A 23,214-nucleotide genomic window follows, 5' to 3' on the forward strand; every position below is an offset into this window, starting at 1 on the left:
TGTGCTCTGATGATTCCCAAAAGGAGGCATACCTTTTGTTGTGTGATGTAAGACTTTTTCTTAAGAGATTGGGGACTTTTTCTAATTTGTGGTTGGGAAGGGTATTTCTGTAATTTCTGTAAAGATACCAAAAAGTCTAACAGCAACATAGAAGGGACTATAAACACTAACTAGCCTAGCTTATTGATGATTTTATTTCTTATTTCCCTGCAGTCCTGGGGTTTTGGGAAATCTATTGTCTGACCCATGCCAAAGGATATTACAGGACATGGAATTCCCATCCTCACTGGCTTTGAGTGATCCATAGCAGAAAGGAGGGAATTTTTTTTTTTCTTTCAGTTTTGATGGTCAAGATGGTGAATAGTTCATGCCCTTTTCTATTTTCTCCTTCATCTTTTACATTTAACAAATCATTGCAAGCATCATAGCCTTGGACAGAGAGGTAGGCAGGGGAAGGAGCTGAAATACCAACCAACTAATTTTCCTAAGCACTTGACAACTCTTTTCATGTTTGAGGAGAGGTTCAGATCTATGTGGATAAATTTGATGCTGAGCTTGTGCATGATTTTGAAGCATCCGTCTTCTCCTGGACCCCATTGCTATTTGGATAATCAAGAATTCATCTGGATGATGAGTATTACCTAAGAAACAGCTCTGCTGAAATAGGGTCAGTGGGTGGTCTTTCCCAAGAACCAGGATTAAAAGCCATAGCTGTGGTATCAGACACACCAGGAACCCGATCCATGTCTGCTACTCTGTCTGTATCTATGATTGGAACAACTTATTTAACCTTCGTGAAGTCATTTTTCCTCCTTTATAAAATGAGGTGTAATGGTTCCTGCCTTATAGGGCAACTATTACAGTACGTGGCATTTCAAGAAGCATTAGATAGAATTACCAATTGGAAAGTCCAACTGGTGGTGTGAAAACACTTTCCTTGGAAAGGCTTATCTGTGATAACAAAACTGATCTCAGTCTGAAGTGTGGTCCAGGGAATGGGGGTGGGGGAGCGTGGGCAGACTCAAGAACTGTAGAGACCACAGAAATTACTGGAACTTAAGCCATACGTTTAATGTTAACGAACGCAGTCTGAGTGAAAGTGTATGATTTGCATGTTGCCACATACAACCAGAATTTAAGGAGCAGAATTTATCTATTTGACCACTTTTCCCCCTACAACATCAGGGAAAATATATAAGGACTGTAGATCAGACAGATAGACAGAAAAAGTGGCATTCAAGGCCAGAAAAAGTTATGATTCAGGAACTTCAGTGTCAGACAGTAGGATCTCTAAGTGATCTTGACCAAGTTTCTTAGCACCATGTAGCGTTCATTTCTTTGGGAGGGAGACAAACCATAAGTGACTCTTAATCTCACAAAACAGAGGATTGCTGGGGGGAGAGGGGTTGGGGGAAGGGGGGTGGGGTTATGGACATTGGGGAGGGTATGTGCTATGGTGAGTGCTGTGAAGTGTGTAAACCTGGCAGTTCACAGACCTGTACCCCTGGGGGATAAAAATATATTATATGTTTATAAAAAAATTTAAAAATAAATAAATAAATAAATAAAAAGAAAATTAGGGTATTAAATCGTTCTTCCCAATATAAAGTAAGAATAAGGAAGGTAATGTTTTCAGGTTATTAGAAAAAAGCACGATAGGGCGCCTGGGTGGGTCGGGGGGTTAAGCCTCTGCCTTCAGCTCAGGTCATGATCTCAGGGTGCTGGGTTCGAGCCCCACATCGGGCTCAGCAGGTAGCCTGCTTCCCCCTCTCTCTGCCTGCCTCTCTGCCTACTTATGATCCCTGTCTGTCAAATAAATAAATAAATAATCTTAAAAAGAAAAAAGCATGATAGAGTTAGTGAGCAGTAATTACTGTTGATATAATATTCTCTATTGCCTTCATAATTTTTTGCCTTTTTGATCTTTAAGACTGAGAGAGGCATCTTAAAATCCCTAAATGTATTTATGGGTTTGCTTATCCTTGTATTTCTGTTTTCATTTTATGTGTTTTGAAGCTGTATTTTGGGTGCCTGCAAATTCATAGTTACACAGTATTTTTCTAGATGTTTCCTTTTATTATTTTGTAACATCCCTTTTTAGTATTTTTTGCATTTGATTTATTTTACCACAAAAATCATTTTTATAGTTTTTAAAAAGCCTACGAATGCTGCATTAATAATATTTTCCTGAAACATAAGTAGTAGACCAGTGGTTATTACAAAGTGATCAACAAATCGTATCACTAATAATTTTGAAATGACCAAGGATTAGTTAATCAGTTGGAACATCCCTTTTTGTCACTACTATTTCTGTTGATTTAAATTCTGGTTTGTGTAGTACCAACATTGCACACTAGCTTCCTTTTGGTGAATAATTGCAAGACTGTGCTTTTTCATTCCTTTATTTCAAACTTTTCTTATGGGTTTGTTTTAAGTAAGCAGCATATGATGAGTAATGCATTTTTCTTTTTAATCCAAACTGATAATCTGTCTTTTAGTTGATAGATATAATATACTTACATTTGCTATGATAACTTAGATAATTATTAGTACCATCTTTGGTTGTTTTATGTTTGCCATCTTTTTCCCTCTGCTCTTTTCTATTTTCTTGACTTTTTTTTTTAAGATTTTATTTATTTACTTATTTGATAGAGATAGAGAGAACGCGAGCAGGAACACAAGCAGGGGAATGGGAGAGGGAGAAGCAAGCTCCCTGCTGAGCAGGGGGCCCAATGCAGGGCTCGATCCCAGGACCCCAGGATCATGACAAGCCGAAGGCAGAGGCTTTAACCCACTGAGCCACCCAAACACCCCTTGACTTCTATTTTTTAATAGAAGTTTCCTTCATTTTCCTTTACTTTGGAAAGCCATGGAATATATTCCTGTTTTTGTAGGGGTCGCTCACTGTTTCCTAACATCCAACCACACTGGATCGCTCGCCACTGTTCACATACCCTGAGCTGCCTTCAAACTCAAGCTGTTCATGTGTCATTCATTTTAAACCAGTGTCAGTGTTTCCATCCTCCTCCTGATTCTGACACAGAACTTCTGTGATGTCCTTTCAGTACCGTTTCTTAGGTTACTCATGACAGATTTTTCCCTCCTATCTTAAAAAGTCTGCATGTCATGATGCTGTCCAGCCACCTTGATTGTGTTCAGATTTGGTCGAGTGTAAGTAAAACAATTTAAAACCAAAATCGTATCAATACTAATAACGTTGAGATCCATTTCATGTCTATTTTACATCTTTATTCCCTTTTCTTAGCATAGATACAAACAGATATAGAAGGTCCCCATTTTTATAGATCTGGTTTCTAAAATATAGATGAGTAAAATTAAGGTTTTGCTTTTCTTTTTCATCCATTTTCTACTGATTTCCAAAAAAGTTTTTAGAGGAAAGTTCAGTAAACTAAAACAAGAGTAAAGATTCCTATAGACAACAAGGGAAGATGTTGTAATTATGACAGAAGACCAAGACTGCAGGATACTACTACAACTGGACACTCTTCTTGGCTAAGCATGTAACGGTATCTGCTGTTTTCTGCGTGACATTGTGATGACACGTGGAGAAGCATTGTTTTTTGTTTTTTGTTTTTGTTTTTGTTTTTGCATTTATTTATTTTTTATTTTTTATAGATTTTATTTTTTTTTAAATGTTTTTTATTTATTTTCAGCGTAACAGTATTCATTGTTTCTGCACCACACCCAGTGCTCCATGCAATCCGTGCCCTCTCTAATACCCACCACCTGGTACTTCGACCTCCCACCCCCCACCCCTTCAAAACCCTCACATTGTTTTTCAGAATCCATAGTCTCTCATGGTTCACCTCCCCTTCCAATTTCCCCTAACTCCCTTCTCCTCTCTAACTCCCCTTGTCCTCCATGTTATTTGTTATGCTCTACAAATAAGTGAAAGCATATGATACTTGACTCTCTCTGCTTGACTTATTTCACTCAGCATAATCTCTTCCAGTCCTGTCCATAATCTCTTCCAGTTTTGTTGCTACAAAAGTTAGGTATTCATCCTTTCTGATGGAGGCTTAATACTCCATAGTGTATATGGACCACATCTTCCTTATCCTTTTGTGCATTGAAGGGCATCTTGGTTCTTTCCACAGTTTGGTGACCATGGTCATTGATGAGCATTGTTTTTACACTCTAGATTATCAGGAATGTCAAGATCCTGAAGAGTACTTGCTAGAACTACCTGTCTGGGTCTGAACCTAGTTGATACTGAATTCTCTTTACTTGCAATTATTGGCTAACACTTTTGATTCTTCTCATGCCACTTCTAGAATAATAAGGAGACTGTCTTGAGTGAGGAAGAGGTGCTACATAATGGAAATTCTGTGATCTGTGAAATGTTAAGTTAATGCCCTGAGGCTGAAAAGTCAGGAGAAATAACTTGCCCAATTATCAGTGGCGATTTATCTCATGGGTCTTCTCGGAGAGCGGCTGAGTTCCCACATCCTCTCATTTGTTATAGATACTGATGGCTGGGACAGGTGTCCCAGGTGGAAGCTTTAATTGTCTTATTAAAAACAGAAGGAAAGTTTCTTATAAAAAGACTTAAAGGTAAGCGTAGATATATTATCTGACTCATTTTTCCCTCCACTGATTTTCACCAAAATTTCAGAGAAATGTTACCAGAGAAGAACATTTGGTCCCAGCATGTAATAAAAATTACCCTCAAGTAGTCAAGTTCCTAGAGAAAGAAAAGAGAGTGATGGTTGTGTGGGGGTGGGAGGGCAGGAACTGGGGAGTTAGTATTTCATAGGTATGGAATTTTAGTTGAGAAAGATGAAAAAGTTCTGGAAAGGGATGGTGGTGATGATTGCCCAACAATGTACTTAATGCCACTTAAAAATGGTTGAAGTGGTTAAGTTTTATATTATATGTGTTCTACCACAAAATAAGTACGTAAAATAATAATAAACTGATAAAATTTTAAAATGTACTCTTGGGAATTGGAGCAGTCGTTTCAAGGACCACATGTTCTTTGTTGGGGATGAACTTCAGCACATTATCTTCTCTTGCATAGACCTCAAAGAAAAAACCTTGTCAAACCCGAGTCAGCTCACATGATCCTTATCACGTAACATTCGAAGCATGCACCTTACTGTTTTACTCCGTTGATGTCTACCTTCTTTGGAGTTCCATTGGGTCCATCTGGTTTTCATGATTAAGTAGCCACTCTAGCCTGTTCATTGCCCAAGGCTTTAGCAGGAATCTCAAACTTGAAGAATGAACTGTGACTGCATTGGCCATTTGTTCATCAAAAATCCTGTGACTCGTTTATGAAGACAGCGTGGTGAAGTGGAAAGAGAGTGAGCTTTAAAGTCAGACCTAAGTTGGAATCCTGCGTAAGCCCCTTCCTTACTCCTGAACAGGTCCAGTAGATTAGAATCTGGTTGATCCTCCTTATTCACAGAGTATTTGCAAATTTGCCTAGTCACCAAAATTTGTCACCCCCAAATCAGTACCCAGAGCATGTTTGCAGTTATTCCCAGACATGAGCAGAGGGGTGAAAAAATAGAATCATCCAGCATGCATGTTGCCATTTATGTGAACAAGGCAATGCTTCCGCTCTCATTAAATAATGAAGCATGCTTTTTGTTGTCTATTTAGCTGTACATGTTTTGCATTTGTTGGTTTCACTGTTTGAGTTGCCTCTCAAGCTCAGCACTTAAGTGCTATCTAATGTTCCTTAGGGCAAGAATCCTGTGAGAAGTCTCATGGAGGATATATATTCAATGGGTAATAACAGATCTTCACTCAGCGTGCGTTATAGTGCTGTCAACCGTGACTCCAGTGTTCGTGAATCAACTGTATATGTGTAATTAAAACAAGGACTCATATTGATCCACTGACAAAAATGTGACCAAAGGCTGGCAGGAACCTAGTCCTGTATTTCCCCTAGGAGCAATGGTTTACTATTTACTCCTCTGATGACTGCCATTACTTTATAGACTATAACGACCACGAATAACAAGAATTGACGTACCTTCCTTTCCTCAAGGTGGTGTATTGTTCACACACCACTGCATTCCTCTTCTGCTGTAGTGGGTGTTAGTGCTGCTCACAAATGATTGACTCCTGCTTCTTCCAGGCACATGAAAATTACACGTGACCACATGACTTGCTTTAACCAATGAAATATATGCAGAAATTGCATGCTTCACATTTAGAAAAAAAGCATTTAATTGAGCTCCAGACTTTGTTTTCTCTGTTGTCATCCTTGTGGAGGTACATATTCATATAGAGCCGCAATTACCTGGGTCTCTGCTCACTCAGAGATACAGTGTAAGTGAGAAATAAAACTGGTGTGGATAAGGCTTTCATATACAGCATATATAAAGAGCTCCTATAACTCAAAAACAAAATTTTAAAAAAAAAACAACACATTTAAAAAATAGCCAAAGAACTTAAATAGAGACTTTTCCAAAGAAGATCAACAAATGGCCAATAAGGACATGGAAAGATGCTCAACATCATTATTCATTAGGGAAATGCAAATCAAAACCCCAGTGTGATACCGTTTCACACCTACTAGGATGGCTATCATTTTTGAAAAAGGGAAATAGCCGGTGTGAGTGAGGATGTGAAGAATTTGGAGCCCTTGTCCATGTACACTGCCAGTGGAAATGGCAAATGCTATGAGCACTGTGGAAAACAGTTTGAAGTCCTCAAAAAAAAAAAAATTAAACATATGATCTAACAGTATATACCACTCTTAGGGATACACTCAAACAACTGGAAGCAGAGATTCAAACACATATTTGTACACCATACAAGTACACATTGAAGTATTAGTCCCAGTAGTCAAAAGGTGAAAACAACCCAAGTTCTATCAACAGTGGAATAGATGAACAAAATGTGGAATATTCATGCAATGGAATAGTATTCAACCATAAGAAAGAAGCCTCTCTCTTTTTTTTTTTTTTTTAAAGAAAGGAGGGCTTTTTTTTTTTTTTAAGATTTTATTTATTTATTTATTTGACAGAGCGAGAGATCACAAGTAGGCAGAGAAGCAGGCAGAGAGAGGTGGGGAAGCAGGCTCCCCGCTGAGCAGAGAGCCCAATGCGGGGCTCAATCCCAGGACCCTGAGACCATGAGCCGAGCTGAAGGCAGAGGCTTAACTCACTGAGCCACCCAGGTGCCTCAAGAAGCCATTTTGATAGACAATACAACACAAATGAACCGTGGGAAAATTATGCTAAGCAAAATAAGCCAGAAAAGAAAAATATTGTATGATTGCCCTTAGATGAAATATCTAGGCAGGGAGCCTACTTAAAAACAACAACAACAACAAAAACAAAATAAAATAATTAAAACAGCAAATCTTATATAGGCTTTACCATAATAAGAATGTTAAACATTTTTATTTTAATTAAAAAATGACTGTGGTGCAGGGCGCCTGGTGGCTCGGTGGGTAAAACCTCTGCCTTTGGCTCAGGTCATGATCTCAGGGTCCTGGGATTAAGCCCCACATTGGGCTCTCTGCTCAGCTGGGGGGGGGGACCTGCCTCCCCCCTCTCTCTCTGTCTTCCTCTCTGCCTACTTGTGATCTCTCTCTCTCTCTCTCTGTGTTAAATAAATAAATAAAATCTTAAAAAATGACTGTGATGCAAAGCCACTGATATTTTGTTGTTGTTTGTTACAGTGGCATAACCTAGCTTATCCTCACCAAACCTTCTTTCCCATCTGTTTCTCCATAATAGCATAGTTTAGGACATTTAGAGTTGTCTGGTCACAGCTAATGTTGAACCAGAGACTAGGGTATTACCTCCTCTGATCTTTTGGCCTCTCAGAGTAGGGAGGACTCAGTTCTTGCCATTGTATGCATGATACATTTGAAACTTAATGGAACAGGCAGTGGAACTCGGGCTGAAGGTAGCCATGGTGGTCAGAAATATTTATCCAATAATATGGACGCAGCTCCTTAGTTCTCATACTTTTTCATGGGTTCGCAAATGTCATTTAATGGGCAGAAATGAAACTGCCTTAAATAAACCAATTGCAAATAAAGATCACCAGCCTGTTTTTTGTTTGTTTGTTTGTTGTTTGTTTGTTTTTGAGAGAGAGAGAAAGCATGCACATGCAGTGTGTATGTGAAGTGCGGAGGAGACTTGTCCACGCCTCGCAGGGCTCATCCCTGAGATCATGACCTGAGCTGAAACCAAGAGCCCGATGCTTAACTGAGTGAACCACCCAGGCACCCCAACCAACTTGGGGTTTCCAACAATAAACCTTGATTTCTAATAGCATCCCGTGATCACCAATCCCCTATTTAAGGAAGCATTCTTACTAGAATTATAGTTTGTGTCCTTATACATCACTTTGGGTAGTTAAAAAGTTGAATTTGTTCTAGGATTTCTCCTATTCCTGCTTTCTAAATTTTCTTCAAAATGATTTTACATGACTTTGTAAATCTGTACTTATAATAGAGGAGGAAAATGGATTAATTATGTGAAGTATAGAATCAGAAACAGGAACACACAGGAGAAATGCCGTACAGGAAACTCCTAAGGAGTCCACCTAGGGAAGAGGTAACCCAAAACTGATATATTTATTGCGACACAATTGCTACATGTCTATCCAATATAAGGCTCCTCCTTTCTTACTAACTTTCTTACTTACTTATTCTGAACAGCAGTTGTTTAACTAGAGGTGTTATTTCCTAGCTTCTCTTGGAGCTAGGTCTAGGCAAAAGTTATAAATAGAAGTTGAATAGTTACTTCTAGGAAATCTCTTTAAACTTTATTGATCCAACTGGGAAATAGGTAATTTTTCCCTTGACCTTCCCCATCTTCTTGCCTGGAATGTGAATATGATAGCTGGAGCTCCAGCAGCTATTTTGTGATTTGGAGATTAGATGCCACAGTTAGGATGGTGGTATAGAGAGATGGAACCCAGATATTTGATGGTTTTTAGTATATTGGCCCTAGACAACTATACTTAGGTTGTTACTACTAGCTGCCCAATTCTAATGCAATTAGAATTGTAATGCAATTCTTATCTCCACTGTTTTTATTTTCAGTAGTAATACTCACCTGAAAATTATATACGGCCTTACAGTTAACAGTGTATTTTCATTCTGTCATCATCTTTAATCCTCACACCCCTGAGAGATGAGTACAGTTACCCTACTCTTAGAAATGAAGACACAGAAGCCCAAACAACTTAGATAACTTGGTTGCAGTTACAGACTTAGCATCTGTCATAGTCGAGGCTCAAACATTAGGGGTGTCTGGGTGGCTCAGTGGGTTAAGCCTCTGTCTTTGGCTCAGGCCATGATCTCAAGGTCCTGGGATCAAGCCTTGCATCGGGCTCTCTGCTCAGCTGGGAGCCTGCTTCCCGCCTCGCTCTCTCTGCCTGCCTCTCTGCCTGATCTCTATCTGTCAAATAAATAAATAAAATCCTTAAAAAAAAAAAGACTCATTAAATATCAAATGCAGTTTCTCTCTTCTATACTGTAGGCAAATAGTAATATAGTTGAGGTTTGAGTGGTTATCCCAGAAGTGGAGAATCTTTCCTCATCATTTTTTTTTTTTTAATTAAAAATCAGTGACCTACTAGAACACCATTGGCCCTTCCCAGGCTAACTTAAATAGACTAGAGTTTTAGTAAGGTTTCAGGTGGGGTTTTTGCTGTTTCTCTTTTTGTGGATACCCACAATATGTTTGACTCACATCCTTTTTAACATTAGAAGAGAAAATCAGATGCATGCCAGTACATAAATGACTATTTTTAAATGTTCTTTGCCTCTGGATTTTGCCCAGGGATTTAAGAAGGAAACAAGAAGGGAGCAAAGGAAAAGATGTATAAAGAAAGGGCAAAGTTTGTGGCCCACAGATGGAAGGAATATGGAAAGGACTCTCAGAGAGAGATGTGCAAATATTTTGAAGAATGTATCAGCGAAAGTAGATGACTTGGTGAAATGTGCTATTTGCCAGAACCATCAAAGACAGAGCTAGAGCTGGATGGTTGTCTTCATGCCCTTTGAAGTAGTCTTTAGGTAATCACAGGCCTCCTACTGTTTTTCCCTTCTTAAGGAGAGTTTGCCAGAGAAACTGACCATCGAAGTTTCTGACAGTGGTGTGCTGGAATTGGCTGAAGATCCAGTTGGTCAGTTTTCAGGAATTCTGTAAGCCAGTCGTTAAATTCAACTTTCTCTGTTTTTTTGAGAATGCAACTTTTTAAAAATTCGAATAGCCAATATATAACACATCATTAGTGTTGTTGTTTTTTTAAGATTTTATTTATTTATTTGACAGACGGAGATCACAAGTACGCAGAGAGGCAGGCAGAGAGAGAGGAAGGGAAGCAGGCTCCCTGCTGAGCAGAGAGCCTGATGCGGGGCTTGATCCCAGGACCCTGGGATCATGACCTGAGCTGAAGGCAGAGGCTCAGCCCACTGAGCCACCCAGGCGCCCCACATCATTAGTTTTTGATACAATGTTCAGTGATTCATTAGTTGCATATAACACCCAGTGCTCATTCAGCCATTTTTAAAGCTTAATTGTATAAACTTATATTAAAAACAGAGGTGATAAGTACTCAGGACTCATCCCTTCATGATTATTTTCCTGTGTTTCCCTGTTATCTGTGCTCATCTGTTACATCCACGGGGTGGCAATGCCATGTAATGGACGCTGCTCTGTGTCTCTTCCAGTCCCACATCCAATGACATCCCATGGGTAGCTAGAAATCATCCTTAGCGGGATTGTTTTGCACCATAGAAATGGGCACATGTACACATTTAGGGATCTAATCAGTTGTCCTTTGAAACTTTGTAGTGTTTGGTCTGCCTCGGATGGCTCTTGCATTATTTTAACTTCACATTGTGGCCACTTGCATCCTTGTCTTACATACTATACTCAAATATAACCTTCATCCAGGCATCATTTCTTATTTGTATGCGTGTCTTTTCCCCACTAGCCATGAACGGTTTCTTGCATATAGAAGACTGCCTTGTCCAGTGTGCTCAGGCTGCCATAATAGAACACTATAGCCCGGGTGGTGTCAACAGCAGATTTGCTTCCTTCACAGTCCTGTAGGCAAGAAGTCCAATATCTAGGACCCAGCAGGGTTAGTTTCTGGTAAGACCTCTGTTCTTAGCCTGCAGATGACTGCCCTCTGCGTATGTCTTCACGGGGCTTTTTCTCTCTGCGTGCACGCTCTTGGTGCCTCCTCATCTTCTAAGGACATCATTTCTTTCTGATTACAGCCCTACCCTTCTGACCTCATTTAAATGTAATTCTCTCTTTAAAGGCTGTGTCTCCAAATACAATCACTTCCAGGGTTAGGGCTTTAGCATGTGAACAGATGGGCACAGGTCCGTCCATGACCTAGACATTTATGACTTGTGCATTCGATTGCTTCAAAGCTGGAAAACAGAGCCTTTGCTATGTGCCTGCCTCTGTACTAGTGGCATTATCCCATTTGAGCCTCGCGGCAATGCTTTAAGGTGAATGTTATTGTCCCCATTTTACAGATGAAGATACTGACTTTACAAGAGATGTAGAGTAACTTGCCCAACTATGTACAGATGGTATGTTTTCAATCCAGTATTCAGACCCAAACAATGTGATTCCAGAGTCCCAACACTCAACCACTATAGGAGACTACCATCCTGCTTTTTCCATACATATGTATGTGTATATTTTGTCTAAAGGCAATATTGAAACTGTTACCAAATAAAGTAAGCAACTGTTGAGGAATTCTTAGCAGGGCATGTATGCAAATGTGTAGACATTCTGCAAAGAGCAGTTTTGACAAAATTGGGGTAGGGGAGACTTGATGTAATTGTAGTCTGAAGAAGTGTTGAAATTCCAAGTTCTTTCGTTTCTGGGACCTCTCCTTCAAGACAGGATACAGTGAATGCCAGGTTTCCAATCCACATCCAATCCAAACTAAATGGAAAGTACTTTCTAACTAAACATTGAGGTTTAATATTCTAATATTCTAAATTAAAAAGTTTTGGAAAACTTTAAGATTGGGAAGGAGAGAGTATGTGGACCTAGGAGGCATAGAGAAAGAACACCTCACACGATTTGCAATTACAGGAGCTACTTAGGACATAATGTGATCATTTTCTGTAATTTGAACAAAATTGACTCAACTTGGAAGAAATGCTCTAGCTTCAAATACAAATGGGTATTGTTTGGCCCCTTCCTCCTTTTTTTAAAAAAAGATTTTATTTATTTATTTATTTGGCAGACAGAGATCACAACTAGGGAGAGAGGCAGGCAGAGAGAGGGGGGAAGTGGGCTCCCTGCTGAGCAGGCTTGATCCCTGGGGACCCAGGTGCTCCTTTTCCCTTCCTCTTAAAGAAACAGTCCCTTGTCCCTTGTCAGTTATTCCATTCATCTTTCTAGCTGCTCCTCCATCCCTCCACACCAGGAATCTTCAGTGACAAAGCAGGTGCTTCGATGGGATGAAAGGAAAGCTCTGTGAGTTTTACTCTGGTTCCTCTGGAAATCTCACCTGCATATTCTCTTCTTCCTCCCTGTATCTGTCCAAATCCTTCCATAAACCAGCGAGGCAGAAAGGTGAGATTTGGACACAGCATGCATTCACTCAGCGAACATGTGTTGAGCACCTGCTAGGTATGAGACACTCACCTGGGGTGTATACAGTCAACAAAATCCCAGGTATTCACACTCTAGAGGGAAGAGAGAGACAATGAATGAGTAGATCATGCACCTGCAAGTGGTAAGTTCTTTGATGAAAAGCAGGTTAAGTGTTTGCCAGTTTCAGTGCTTTTGACATGTGGAACCAGGTTATTCTTGACCGTGGAAGCTGTCTTCTGCATGGTGGGACATTTGGCAACATCCCTGCCCTCAGCCCACTCGATGCCAACAGCACGCATGTTTGCACAGACACACACACACTCACTTTAAGAGTAAGGGGTTGAAGGTGCTGATTTATTAAGGTCGTCCTCTCTGGGGAGGAAGACCTCTCTGAGGAGATGATGTTTGAGCAAAGAGTAGAGGAAGTGAGAATGGGCGTCCCATAAACATCTGGGAGAAAAAATGTGCATGGCAAAGAGAACGGCTAGTGCAGAGGCCCTGAGGCAGGAGGAATGGTAAGGAGGATGTTGGGAGCAGAACTGAGCCACAGGAATATAATAAGAGACATGATCGGCCAGGAGGAGGCATGACCTTGATCGTACAGTGGAAGACTTTGGTTTTGAATCAGAGGGCAATGGGAACCATGAAAGGTTTCCAGAAGAGCGGTGACATGACCTGTTTAATATTCAGATAGCGTAGTCCTTGCTGTTGGATAGAGACTCCCCTGCAGGGAATAAAGGTGAAAGCCAGGGTCCAGAAGCAACCGTGTCCGTAATTCCCCTGAGCACTTAGTTGTGGCTAGACAGTCCTACAGGGTTGGGGAGGGTGACTGGGTTCTGGGTATGTTTTGAACCTATGTCTGACGTGGTTTAATGTTGAACCAGACATTGGGTGCAAGCGAAAAAGAAAGAAAAAAAAAAAAGCCTTTGAAATACTCTTCTTTGAAAATACCCTGTATGAGCTTTTATTTCTGATTTTTGATCCTAACCCTATGGGAGTTGAAGCATGGTGGAGTCAGTGTTTAAGCGTTAGGTATTGGACTGTTATTTCCTACATTACTTCCTGAGTAAACCAATTAAAATTATAATGTGGGTCTCCAGGAGAAAAGGAAAGGAGCCAAACCTGGTATAATTTTACCTCTTAGATGCCACTTAACACCACTTTTCTCCTCTTGCTTGGGTAATGAAATTCTGGCAAGTGGGGGCACAGTAAACAAGCGGGCCCTTAAAAGCAGCCCATCACCACTTGCTTATAGCTGTAATACTTCCCGATTGTTCTCCAGGTCTCCATTTCAGAACTAGTGTGTGCTTTTCATAAAAACCACCACGTGCCACAAATTCAGGCAGCATCTTTCCCTTCTCCATAGCATCTGCCTTCTGAGACCTTGGGCTTATTCTAGATATTGCCTTCCTGAATTGAGGTAGATTAACCAAGGTTCCAAGCTTCTCAAACTGCAGGAGTGGGAGAGTGCGAAATAAAGGTCTCATCTTCCAGTTGGTCTCTGGGTTAAGATGAGCTTTTATAAAGCCTTTCAAATGCGTCAGCCCACATCGGAGATTATACATCAGGAGTTTTTACCTTCACCTTGTGGAGTCATGTTTGCCTTCCTCTTAAATCAGTGTTTCCTCTTAAATCTTGATTAAGAATATAGAATTCTGGGCTTCCCCTCCCCCCGAGACCCAGAAGAATGGAAATGGGGATAATGTTTAATGAAGACCTCAAATGATTCTACAGTTTGCTAGCATTTGAGAACCATTGCTATATCATTTAGCAATGGCATTCAGTTCCTAGTACCTTAGACTGTGAATAAAGAAATCATTTCTTTCTCTCATTGGTAAGAGAGGTTTGGAGATGGGCAGCCCAGAGCTGGTTTGGTGTTCCATAGTACAATAAAGAAAGTTATGGTACAGGATGGCTGCTGGAGCTCCAGCTATTGTTTTTACATTCCAGACAGGAAACAGTAAGAAGGGAGAATGGGGGAGGGGGGGGTTGCTAACTGCTCAGCCTCCTTAGAAAAATTTTCCCAGGAGTCACATGCTACATGTCACTGGCCAGAATTTAATTGCATGGCCACTCATAGCTACTAGGGAGCTGTAAAAATATTATTCTAAGCTGGGTATATATTGATGCTTTAAGTACGATTTTGGCATTCTTATTAAGGAAAAGGGATGTGGATAGGCAACCATGGCTGCCACAACTCTCTTGTACCATCATTCCATGGAGTTGCAGAAAGACCTTTCATTTGGAGTACCTCATTTTTCACCTTTTGCCAGTTCATTTTGGACCATACGTTGGTTATTTTCTGGAGAACACCAAAGGAAAACATGTCCATCATGTATGTGGTCAGCCATACATACTGAGAATCTGCTATATCTGGTGTTTCAGTTCTTTCCCATCCATCTGCCAGTCTCCTTTTTTCTTTTCTTTTTTTTTTTTTTTAAGATTTTATTTATTTATTTGGCAGACAGAGATCACAAGTAGGCAGAGAGGCAGGCAGAGAGAGAGAGGGAAGCAGGCTCCCTGCTGAGCAGAGAGCCCTATGCGGGGCTCGATCCCAGGACCCTGAGACCATGACCTGAGCCAAGGCGGAGGCTTAACCCTCTGAGCCACCCAGGTGCCCCTTTTTTTTTCTTGATAAAGAAGGCCAAGAATCCAAAAAAACAGAAAAGGATAAGGAAACCAAGTTCAAAAAATGTTTTCCCCTTTTTAGTTATGCGATGCTCAGTCTAATGAGTACAATGTAGGAGCCTCCAGGGGATGGGGTGGGTTCACGAGATACTGTGTATAAAAACACGTCTGCCCTAAGAGCCATTCGTAAATAAATACGTTCACTGATCCCTTCCTTCACTGAGAGGGTGAAGGACAATTGAATCTGAGATCAGCCAGGGAAATCTGACTTCTCTTTTGGGTTCCCACTCCTAAGAACACAGGATGCTTTTGATATGGAAAATGTCCCACCCAATAAGAGAAGCATTTTGCCCTTAGAATTTCTTATCCTTGCTGGAGCTGGTGGACTCCCCCTTCTTAAGCATGTCTGTAGGTGTGGCAGGAGACACCTGCCAAATTTACTGAGAGTCAACAAGTTCCCTCCCCTCCCCTGGGCCTCCTGGATCTCCTGGAGAGCACAGGATCATCATCATCTACCGGGCAACCTCACGGGGTTGGCTGTTGAGGGAAAACAGTTGCATGACTCTACAGATCTCAGAACGTGCTCCCTGGACCCCCAGCAGAGGCATTACAGGGGAAAGCAGCGTAAATGCGAACCATTGGACCCCACCCCAGTCCTGTGGAATTAGAAATGTGTTTTAAGAAGCCATCTACATGGTTCTGATGCAAGCTAAAATTTGAGAACCACTGCTCTAATGAAGCACTTTGCACTTTTTCTTTTTTTTTTTTTAATTAGCACACCTTTCTCTCCAACAGGGAGTCATTTGACTCCCTCCCTTCCATCTCTGCCCAGGCAGATATGCTGTCAAATGTGCAGTTCCTTCTAACAAACCCAGTCTTTCAAACTGGGTGAGGCCTCGCTTTGTAGATTTATTTGCACACTGACTAAAGCTCTTGCAATCCATCTGACACAGACTGAAGTTCTTGCCAAACCTCGCTGTGGGGAGTGACATTGTAAATAAAGGCCTTCAGCTATCTCATTTTCCTGAGCCAGTGGATTGTGTGCAAAATGCTTTTGTTTGCGGGAAGCATACCTCATACAGCTCAACCCAAGGTGAAGTAGCACAGGGCACCTCTACCTGAGTGATGAATAAATGGAATGGAGTTTCTAGCCCATTCCGAAGTCCTGCTTTTGGAGAGTGATACTCAGTACACACAGGAGGAAAAAATGATCAACATAGCAGACAGTGCTTGTTAGTGGTCACCATTGACAAAATCCTATTGAATTTGATTATTTGCTTGTGAAAATTAGCGAGAGAAACATGGTTGGACAAAAAATGAGCAATCTGCAGGGTTTTCAGGGGTGGTGCCAAATTTAATTTCCGTAGTGCCAGAAAGTACACTAAATATTTTCCCTTTACCGATGGTTTGCTGTGTGTTTGTTTTGGGCTACGCAGTAGTTTTCTTTTGGAGGATGCCAGAGGAAACTACATGCAGCAGTTCTGTGTTGCCAGAGCCAGACTGGGAATTTGAGAGAGGAGTTTCTCCATCCTTCCGATCCCTTTGCTCAAGGAAGAGCTTGGACTTTCCAAGCTCTGGAACACCATGAGGAGACACAGAAGCCAGGGGATGGAAGAACTAAGAGAAGTGGTGAAGAACCAACTCATTCCCCATCCTCAGAGCAGGCCAGATCACCTACCACGTGACGTGAGGATGATTGGGGAGGTTGTTACTTAATATTAGCTGATTTGGTTTCATAATGGTGCATTTCACTTGGTAAGTTTTCAAGTTGTCCACCAAACTGTTGACTGACTCCTGAGGAACTATTTTTAGTACATTCTGTATATATGGAATTACTGAATGCTGGTAGAAGGACATATTTTCTGCAGCAGTGATCCGTTGGCTTGAATTATAAAAGGCAACACAAGATGCCCTGTCAGGAAAGATAGAGCTGTGTTCTTAAAGAGTAGTCACTGCCTCTGTTGACGTAAGAATTCCAAGTCTTTAGGACGGACCACAGGGTGCCAGGGTATTTACTGAGCTCCCGGTCCCAAAGAGGTCTCCAGTCACAGCCGACTCTGCTTTGCTCTGCCCTGACATGTTGGGATGCCTTTATCTCCAATCTCAAAACAGGATGGAACTTCTCCAATCCAGTCTGCAGGTGTGGACCTTGCCCAAGATGGGGTAAGCAGGGTCCTTCTCTGGCGACTTCAAAACGGAGCCAAGTGAGTCAGTCAAGGATGGATGCAAAGGGAGGTTGTGTAAGTTAAGGTGCTGTGGGAATCTTTAAACTTTGAGAAGCTAAGGGACAGATCTGCAGGAGAAGAAGACTAAGGCAGAGATAAGAGGACACTGAACATAGAGAGATGAGAATCCCTTACTGGTCACTTTTCAGTAGCTGGTCCCATTTCCTCTTAAGACCCTACAGTTCTGTTGGGCTTCTTGAGAGAACACCACACCTAGGTAAGAATCTGCCTTTTTTTCCCCTCTGAAATCAAACTATCTCAAATAACATTCCCACCCCCCTTGCCACCTTCTTTCTTATATTAAGGTAGTTGGGGGCCTCCAGGTTTGGTCTCACTCTGCAAGCTGGTAGTGTGGCTCTGCCTCTCGAAATGGAAGAGAGGCCAGGAAAATTTGGATCCTTCCCTTGGGAGCCTGCGGGCCAGATAATGGACTCCCCACTATGTGTTCATATTGCTTATTGTTATGGAGGGCCACGTTCTTTACCCTCACTTGTTGAATTGCAGTCCTGTGATGAGGATTCTGAGAGGTTCTAGAATTCACCCAGGAACACAGAGATGGGAAGTGATAGAGCTGTGAATGGGGGTTCACAAACAGCTGCCCAAGAGGCAAGGAAGGTTCCAACCAGGCTCAGCCTTGGCCGGTGTCAGCAAAGACTGGGCTCAAGGTGCCAGGTCACAGGGGCTCGTAGGGATGCCCGTGCTCTGGGCAGCAAAGAGGGGTGTGTGAGTCCCGAAGGGCGAGTCAGGAGAGGGTCCGTTGCACTCAGATTGGACTCTGCTGTCAAGCAACTCCAGTGATTTTCCTTTCTTAGTAGCATCCGTCCCTAAGGTTCTGTCACTAGCGTGAGAATGACAAAGGGACATTGCAGCAAGGCTTGGCTACAAGCAGTCTCTCAGCTTGGGGTGTGAGACCCATTCCTCAAGACACAGGGCTCAGCTTTCTGCCTGCACTTACTGGCCGTGGCGTGTGATGTGTAGTTCGCTCTGAGCACAAAATGGGGTGCTGGTCTCTGATGGGCCCACGGCCAGCTCCTCCTCCCAAACTAACTCATGATCTGGGCTTTCCTTTCTTCTCAGAGAGAGTGCTGGTAACCTGTGGGCTGCTTTCAAAACATGGAGCCCTTCCTTCCCATCCCAGTACGCGGTTCCCCACCAGATGCCTCTAGGGAGGGGTTGCATGGCCCTGTCTTGAGAAAGCCAGCTAGTCTATGAGCAGTCTGTTTATGGTTGCCTTCGGGCTTTGCTTGAGACAGGAATATGCACATGATGGTGAATGGTTACAGTCGTGTGTTACGAAAATAAAGATGGCTTCCGCATCTTCCTGAAGGCTTGTCACTGCCAAGCCTTTCCCGCCTCCCACCTTTTAAGAGTTATGATCTCCTTTCTGGAGATAAAAGTAGACAGAGTTTTCATAGCTCTTTGCCCCAGCATTCCCCAAACATGTATTCATGTCCAGGGCTCCCTCAACTCAAGGGAATTAGACCAAGTTTGCGGAGTGGAACAAATGGAATGAATTTAGAGCCTCAAGTCTTCTGTCTTCTGTGTCTTGTTGAATGAATGCCTTGTTTCGCAAGAGCTGGTCATGATGCTAAGAGATAGTTGGAAAGAATTTTCCATGATGTCATCTGAGCTTGTGGGATTTTTTTCTTTTCTTTTTTTTTTTTTTAATTTTCTTGTCCCTCCTGTATCATAGCATAACCTTCTGTTTTGGCCAGTTTTTCCTGACCCGAGTTTTGCATACAGCTGGATAACAGAATGTCTGTTTTCTTTTCTTAGGCAAAATTAGATGCCTTCCCAAGTCTTTGTTAGAGCTGAATAAGCCCCAGAAAGGACAAGACTATGTCCTAACAGCCGTAAACAGGAGCATTCTGGGATGTGCAGCAATATCTGTCAATGACCATTTGTAATGACGTACTCAGTATCCCAGACATCGTGACTCTCTTTTCAGACAGTTGGAAACTGCTACCTGTCCTTACAGAGCACTCAAAACCTAGAGGGCTTTTCGTGTAGGTGGAGGCCAAGGGACCCAGCAGCTCAGCGAGTGCCAGAGCCTGGCTCTGACTTCAGGGTGAGACAGGCACCGACACATCCCTTTGGCTAGGGAGGCACGGCGCATGCCGGAGACTCAGAGAAAATGGTAAAGTTGCTCTCTCTCTCATTCTCCGTCTCTCTCTCTCTCTGTCTCTCTCAGGGCGGGGAGCCTGCCGACAAAACTCTACCCTCTGGGTCCCCCCCCCCGCCCCGCGCCTCTCTGCCAAATTCTCTTTTTCTAGGAAAGTGTACTAGCTTTATTTTCCCCTAGCAAGACGGGGGAAAAGCCCCAAGATATGGGTGATTGGCTCCACTCTTTCTTCAAGGATGAATCTGTCTGCTTGCCGTGAGAAAGGCAGATGCTGTTAAGTTGCAGGAGGGTGGAAACGACGGGAAGTCGAATGTGTCCTGCTGCCGGAATCCTCTTCCCGGGGGAAGTGGGGACGGGCAGTGACCCATGTGCTTGCACCCTACAGGTTCATCAGTACTACAGCTGTCTCCCAGAAGAGAAGGTTCCCTACGTCAACAGCCCCGGAGAGAAGCTTCGAATCAAGCAGCTACTACACCAGCTGCCGCCGCATGACAATGAGGTAAGGAGGAGCTCCCGGGGGCCTTAGCAAGACTTGTCTTAGAAGGTTCTGTGAATTGCTCACCTTCTCCATAATCAGAATGCTGTGATCAGTGAGGTCTCCGGAGAAAAACTCCGGCCCATTTTAGGTTTTAGCTTCCTTAATTAGAGCCAAAAGAAACGGCCCGACACTTTCCAGAAAGCAGATCTCGTTATGGGCTGGATTCATCTCCGAGCCCAGCACAACTAGCTGTTGGGGGCATCCGGGGAGCCCTAAAAGTTAAAAGCTCAAGCCCAAATTTTCCTAGTTGAAGAATAATGTGCTAGTTGCCCAAGTCCCTCAGCTGATTGCGATTTCCCGGGCCAGTCCAAGGTCAAGCCTTGCAAAAACATGATTCCCTGGCATTCTCAGCATCGTTTCATGTTAAGTAAGTGGGCAAGTCTTCCACGTTATGCTGTGATAGAAGTCACATATCCAGCTTTGCAGCTCTGAACATCTGCGTTTTTGTCGTTGAAAGGCCAACTTTGCTCACTCACCATTTGTACACCTGGAAGGCTGGCTTGCAGGCTGTCCTTTTTTCCTGAACCCCGATAGAAGACGCTGTAATGAGGCGTTGCTTATCTTTGAAGTCGAATTGCTCATAAAGGGAAAATCCATGCATACATTTTTGAAAAGATCATCCTGCTTAAAGGGCTTAGGTTTGGACACTGGAAATGAATTTTTTGAAATATCTGGTTTTTAAAAGCAGTCATCCCCTAGAATGGAACTGTCCACTTAGCTGATTGCATTTTAAACGATTTTAAATTGAAAGGAGAAATAACTCCTCCAGGGAACTGGACCCCAGCTTTCTACCGACTGCTCCCACCCACAAGCCGGATCTCCTGGGAAATTGAGTAGGTGCTATTTTAGTCTTTATTTGCCCGTATTTGGATCAAAAGGGATAATTCGGCAGCCTCAAAAATAAATTTGAGTCAGTGAAACAAAAGCTTAAAAACTAAAGCAAGTCCCTAGAAAGAGAGCCAGGATTTCCTGTCGCCCATTTCCAACTTCATAAAACAAATACAAACGATGTTTTCCCCTTTAAAGCCGAGAGCAAGCCCTGTAACCGGATGCCCAGTTAAATAATTTGGAAGGGAAAATGTGGGTTTTTACAAGCAGGAGGGGAGTGCCTTTCTTTAAGAGCACATCCATAAAACGTCAGTGGTATAATCCTATGTTCTGGGCTAGTCCGGTCACAGTGGTGCTCCGTGCTCGTGGGGACATCCACAGGACGACTTCCTTTTAACACTTGTTTGCTTGCTGGAGCAAGGGGATCTGTGCTCTGCTTTTAACGATTTCCAGTTAACTGTGGGTTTATGAAAAGAGACCATTCAAACTCCTTCTTCCCAGGCACCTGGGTGGCTCAGTGGGTTAAGCCGCTGCCTTCGGCTCAGATCGTGATCTCAGGATCCTGGGATCGAGTCCCACATCGGGCTCTCTGCTTAGCGGGGAACCTGCTTCCTCCTCTCTCTCTCTGCTTGCCTCTCTGCCTACTTGTGATCTCTCTCTGTCAAATAAATAAATAAAATCTTTAAAAGAAAAAAAAAAAAGAAACTCCTTCTTCCTGCTGGAGAGGATTCCTTCCATGTGACCCAGTGGGCAGATTGACCACTTGACCTGGCCCTTTTGAGGACCAAGAGTGATGATTCTAAAGTCAGTATCTGATCATTCACTCTTTGCCCAGAGGAAGCAGTTGAGACTGAGCTAGCTGCCTCGGTTTCCCAGTTAGGAAGCAGTAGACCTGGTCTACAGACTTGCCAACGCCCGTCACATCACAAGCCATCTGAGCTTTTCACATAACCTTTCCGCTGTTACTCCAGAGGAGGACAGGAAGTGGGACGAGGTCTGTGTTTCCCATAGGGTGGCAGACACAGGACTTGGGGTGGTGCATAGACATGGCAGTTAGCGAAAGTGAGCTGCATAATAAGAGAATCACTCCCTTTTAAATTGTGCTTTATTCCTCTAGATGGAACATGGAACAGGTAGGATCCGCCCCAGGGGCAGGGAGGTGGGATTTCAGTTTGGGCTACCCAGTTTCCTGGTATCTCTCCAACTCATACCAGTCTCCACTTTTAGGTAACTGCCTTAGGAATCTCCATTTCATGGGGCTCCTGGGTGGCTCAGTGGGTTAAGCCTCTGCCTTCGGCTCAGGTCATGATCCCAGGGTCCTGGGATCGAGCCCCCGCATCGGGCTCTCTGCTCAACAGGGAGCCTGCTTCCTCCTCTCTCTCTGCCTGCCTCCCTGCCTACTTGTGATCTCTCTCTGTCAAATAATTAAATAAAATAAAAAACTTTAAAAAAAAAGAATCGCCGTTTCAGGATCTCCCCTGAGCGGAAGTTGCTAGAATCTAACAATATGATTTCATTCTCACATTGTCTCATTTTAGGGTCACCTTCTGGTTCTTACAGGTGATACTGATTTTTAATGTATAGTCACAGTATACTTTCTTTTTAAGTAAATGTGTTCAAGTTTTTAAAAGTGAGACCATTTTATTTTTTTTAAGATTTTATTTATTTGACAGAGAGAGATCACAAGTAGGCAGAGAGGCAGGCAGAGAGAGGAGGAAGCAGGCTCCCTGCCAAGCAGAGAGCCCAATGCAGGGCTCGATCCCAGAACCCTGAGATCATGACCTGGGCTAAAGGTAGAGGCTTAACCCACTGAGCCACCCAGGCACCTCAAGTGAGACCATTTTAAAAACGGTATTAATGGTTCAAGACTATGGCAGAATTCCCCTGGTATGTGTTAATCAGGGGGAAGACCGGGAAATCTTGGATTTGAGCGTCCATAGTGCCCCTCCCTTAATGCTGGGAGTTTTTGTTTCATAAGAGGGCAAATATCTCACGCAAGTAGACGGATCAGCCACAGACCAGTGGGCAGCCCTTTTCCTCCTGCGCACAGATCAACACGCAGGGACTTCTGTGAAGCGGGACATGTACCTCTGGACCAACTCCTTTACCTCAAGCCTTCGGTTCCCCATTTCCCCAAAACGAGGTGGGAGAAGCAGCTGGGAGCTCTCTGACCGCTGTTCGGGCTCGCTGGTCTGGAGCCATCCTTCGGTGTCAGGGATCACTCACATGGACGCAGGGAGGGCAACGTATCAGGACCCCACAATCCGTCTGAAGATCCATATCATTTTTTAAAGTAGG

At 42.9% G+C, this 23,214-nt stretch overlaps 1 protein-coding gene across 4 annotated transcripts in view; it reads left to right on the forward strand.

The window, feature by feature from the left end:
• Positions 1-23,214, forward strand: part of PRICKLE2 (prickle planar cell polarity protein 2) — a 322,178-nt gene that overhangs the window by 243,994 nt on the left and 54,970 nt on the right. For all 4 annotated transcript variants that reach the window (XM_044253230.1, XM_044253232.1, XM_044253233.1 and 1 more), the window contains one exon: positions 19,936-20,049. In XM_044253230.1, coding sequence (XP_044109165.1) covers positions 19,936-20,049 — 114 coding nt within the window. The remainder of the gene's footprint in view (positions 1-19,935; positions 20,050-23,214) is intronic.

This window comes from Neovison vison, chromosome 6 (genome assembly GCF_020171115.1).
Source record: "Neovison vison isolate M4711 chromosome 6, ASM_NN_V1, whole genome shotgun sequence".
NCBI lineage: Eukaryota > Metazoa > Chordata > Mammalia > Carnivora > Mustelidae > Neogale > Neogale vison.